Raw genomic sequence first — 4,417 nt, 5'->3', positions numbered from 1 at the left:
GGAGGCGGGGCCTGGGGGCGGAGGCTCAGGGTGATTGGCCGAAGAGTCGTCTGAGTGGCGCTTGGTCATAGGAGTCATCCTCTTTGGGGGAATGGGAGGAGATCGCTTGACTGGGATCGGGACTTGGGAGGGATCCACTGTAAAAATAAACAAAATACAATCAAAATGAACTTCACATAGAAACGAGGGTTAAAGCACATGTGGCAACAACAAATTAGTTTGTACGAAGGTGCCAAGCTAGGATGCTTAAACATTGACTTGCATGCCATGGAATTAATCAAACGGGGATTAGTAAAGGATGGGGAGGGATTTAATATTCTAAGATAACAGATTCTACAGATAATATTCTAAAGATGAAGAGTTTCAATACATTAAGGTCTAAAACATACAGACTCTATGCAAGTTCGTGAACATAAGCTAGAAAGGAGTTACATTTTGAATGCTGCCACAAGAGCAGGAAGAGTAGGACCTGTTCACACTGAGGACGATAAATGCAATGATAACTATAAAGTTTTAATAATTGGGAAGTCCACATCACAACTATAACAACGGCAGAGAGCAATAATATCGTCTGAATCACTTTCAGAACAACTTTTTTTTTTTTTCGCCAGATGGATGATAAAAACATTGACAGCCAATCAGAATACATCCGACTTTAAAGAGCCAGAACATTTAAAGCAACATTTAAAGTAAACAACAAAACTGCAGTGTGTGCTTATAGTAAACAGAAAATAATATACGTCTACTGGTGTATACAGTTGTCATTAGTTATCGTTTTTGGTGCGAACGGGCCTTAAACATTCTACTTCAATGGAAGTTTTTTCTCTATCAGGCCAACTACTGTCATGGCAGAGCAACAGTTTGAAGAGAATCTTTCTGAGCAAGTTAGTTAAAATGACCATGACATTTAAATGGCCCCTAATTAGTTTCTCAATACCATGTTAATACACAGACGTGAAGAAAAAACTCCTATCTTGAGTACTGCGACAGTGCAGGTTAAGTATGCACTTGCAACATGATGTTGGCCAAGCATTCATTTCTGAGATTGTGCACTTGCATAAAGTATGTTTCTGGGCTAAATGTCAAAACTCTTAACCTTATGTGAAGGTCAGATCCATGTCAAAAACTCAACGTTAGACATTGGACACTGCCACTCATTACCTAGGGTGAAATGTTAGTATAAATGTACATTTTCAGACATCATCCAGACTTGATTCTGAATTTAATCTTCATTACCGGTTATTCTGTTAATCCTCAATCATGGTTACCTACAATTATCATATCTTTCAAATGCGATGAACTGAACTCCATTCATTAGTTCTCAGTAACCGCAGTGATTTGGAGCAGGATCATGGAGATCTTGAGTATGGGTGTGAAAACAAGCATTTTCTATATCTTTGGAAGGCTTTTGTCTTTCAAACACATTAAAATAACTTAAAAATGATTAAATTAAAATCCATAAATTCACAAACACTTTTGTCATCTGATCCTCTTTCATCTAATATATTCACTTGAAGTACCCCTGAGACTTTAAAATAAATATTTTAATAATGAAGTATCACATTTGCATATTCGTGGCTCTCTGATGTTGGTTATGGTCACATGACATGCAGGTAAACCAATAAAATATTTCGTTTTTTTAGTACTTGTTTTATTTAGATTTATTTTAAAAATATTTATTTTAATTTAATATTTTTAGGATTTAATTCATTATTAGCTTTTTATTAAACTCCCTACACTGCAGTTCTTTCACAAACCCCAGTTTGGGAAACCCTGATGTAATGTAATGTTTAATACACTCCATGTTGCTAATAACAAAGAATGGAATATATTTTCTTAATCTTTGCATTTTGATCAATATGGTACAAGATAATCCTTGGGTGTGAAAACAAGCATGACTCTGTGAGGTTATTAGAGCATTAGGACATGCATGCCAGCTGGTGTGGAACGGGGCGGCACCAGGGCTACCTGGGCGGAGCGGAGCGCCCCTTTGGCTGAGGCAGGTGGGCAGGGAGAGATAGACTCCAGACTCTGCCTGCCGTCTCCAGCTCGTCCAGTACTGAGGAGGTGGAGCTTTGTAATATCTTTGTAACGTCGAAGCTTTGGGGTGGATGAAGGGAAATGTGTTTTTAGCATCTCAAACAACAAATCACACGCACTGTTGGACACTGGTCCAGTCCAACAGGTGACACCTATTAAAACCTCCAAGTAAAAATGTATATTTCGAAATGTAAAAAATCGTGGCTTCATCGGAATGAGATGACACTTTTGTCACATTAGCTATGTGAACACACACCAAAAAAAAACAATCATGGACATGATTTGTATATGTTAAAGGGTAAAAAATAAAATAAAAAGTCACACACACACAGACATAGGAAATGAATGGGAAATACGAAAACTCAGAGAATCTTTTAGTGGTACAAACTACAAATCAGCCACTGTGCAGAACAAAAGCGCACAGCAATCAAGGGGTGACTCTCTAAAATATCAAGAGTACAAAATAGACGCACACGCGTACGCGCACACGCACACACAGACACAGACATGAACTGGTAAGACTACAACAGAGCAAATTTTGAGAATATTCAATGATTGATTGAAATCATAATGCGAAACCTGATATTTATCTAACCAAAAATATCTAAACCTTGACAAAAAGTAGTATTTTAGAGTGTCTAAATATATATCTAGAAGTAAAACCTAATAAAAATGAAGAAATTATGTCTAAAAAAAACAATGGGAATCCAAAGGCCTCTGTATATATGTATATAGGGAACTACACAGGACTTTACATGACATTACACAAGTTTTTATTTTTTATATGCCACCAGATGGCATAATTCTCACTTCAAAAAATGGATTTTAAATGTTTTAACATGAAATATTGCATTTATTGAAACATAATAAATAATTAAATAAATAAAAATATATTAATTCTAATGGATAAAATAGCTCATTAAAATTGTATAAATATTGCATAGTATCATAAAATCCCCTCAAAATTCTAAATAATAATCAAAACATATTATTAAACAAAAAAGTATTACACTGATTTTCCTGGAAAAAACAAACAAAAAAAACATTTCAAGGCTTCGGTCACTTTTGACCGCGAAGGAGCCAAGTGTGACCCCTAAACCAAGAGGACCAGTTAAAATACTCGTCATCAGACTACAGTTGGATTACATGATTACATATTATTTACACAATAGCAATAAATTATTCATAATTTATTGATTCTCCCTAATTCTCCCTTTCATCTTTTAAATTTTCCTTTCTAAAAGAGCTTACTGCTTATATATACTCAGAAAGTCTTCCAGTTCCGTGGAAGACGGCATTTGACCACTGGATTTATAAAAATCATTTCAGGTTTAAGAAGAACCTACCACTCAGTAGGTTATTTAACCATGTATTTCTATATCTTTGGAAGGCTTTTGTCTTTCAAACACATTAAAATAACTTAAAAATGATTAAATTAAAATCCATAAATTCACAAACACTTTTGTCATCTGATCCTTTCATCTAATATATTCACTTGAAGTACCCCTGAGACTTTCAAATAAATATTTTAATAATGAAGTATCACATTTGCATATTCGTGGCTCTCTGATGTTGGTTATGGTCACATGACATGCAGGTAAACCAATAAAATATTTCGTTTTTTTAGTACTTGTTTTATTTAGATTTATTTTAAAAATATTTATTTTAATTTAATATTTTTAGGATTTAATTCATTATTAGCTTTTTATTAAACTCCCTACACTGCAGTTCTTTCACAAACCCCAGTTTGGGAAACCTTGATGTAATGTAATGTTTAATACACTCCATGTTGCTAATAACAAAGAATGGAATATATTTTCTTAATCTTTGCATTTTGATCAATATGGTACAAGATAATCCTATTTAAATCAATGTGATTAACGAGAAAGCTCAAAAGTAATCTAAATGTAGTCTGATTATATTACCTAAAATGTGTAATGTAATGGATTATGTTACTAACTACAATTTTTTGTCATGTAATTTGGAATCGGTAACAGATTACAATTTGTAAGTAATCTACCCAGCTCACATAATAAGTGGCATAATAGTAGGCAACATTTCTTCTTGGGATGCAAAAAGTAGCAATCTGTTATAAATGTATAAAGCAGAGAACACTGAGTTCTGAGATAAACTGATTTGCACACTCACAGTCGCAGAGGTTCGATAGTGACTGGAAGAGAGTATCGCCCCCCTCCTGGGGCGTCGGCTAGAAAGTCCGGTGGTGACTCAAACAGAAGCGAATGAGCTCGCTGGGATCCTTCCGGGTTGGGCTGGACCGGGCCAGGACTGTTCAAGGCTCTCTGGATGCGTATGTGCAGAGGTAAGGGCGGCTGCGAGGGCGGCTCTGTGGTGGGGCTGGGGGGCTCCACGTGTGGGA

At 35.6% G+C, this 4,417-nt stretch overlaps 1 protein-coding gene across 1 annotated transcript in view; it reads right to left on the bottom strand.

Moving 5' to 3' along the window:
* LOC107708703 (phosphatase and actin regulator 4A-like) overlaps window positions 1-4,417 on the bottom strand; it is a 40,615-nt gene that overhangs the window by 14,765 nt on the left and 21,433 nt on the right. The window contains exons 4-5 of the mRNA XM_016513007.1: window positions 1,969-2,100; window positions 12-137 (exon numbers count right to left, since the gene is read on the bottom strand). Of these exons, the coding sequence (XP_016368493.1) occupies window positions 12-137; window positions 1,969-2,100 (258 nt within the window). The remainder of the gene's footprint in view (window positions 1-11; window positions 138-1,968; window positions 2,101-4,417) is intronic.

Source organism: Sinocyclocheilus rhinocerous, unplaced genomic scaffold, assembly GCF_001515625.1.
Source record: "Sinocyclocheilus rhinocerous isolate Xijiao unplaced genomic scaffold, SAMN03320098_v1.1 scaffold54, whole genome shotgun sequence".
NCBI lineage: Eukaryota > Metazoa > Chordata > Actinopteri > Cypriniformes > Cyprinidae > Sinocyclocheilus > Sinocyclocheilus rhinocerous.
This window is presented reverse-complemented; position numbering and strand designations above follow the sequence as displayed.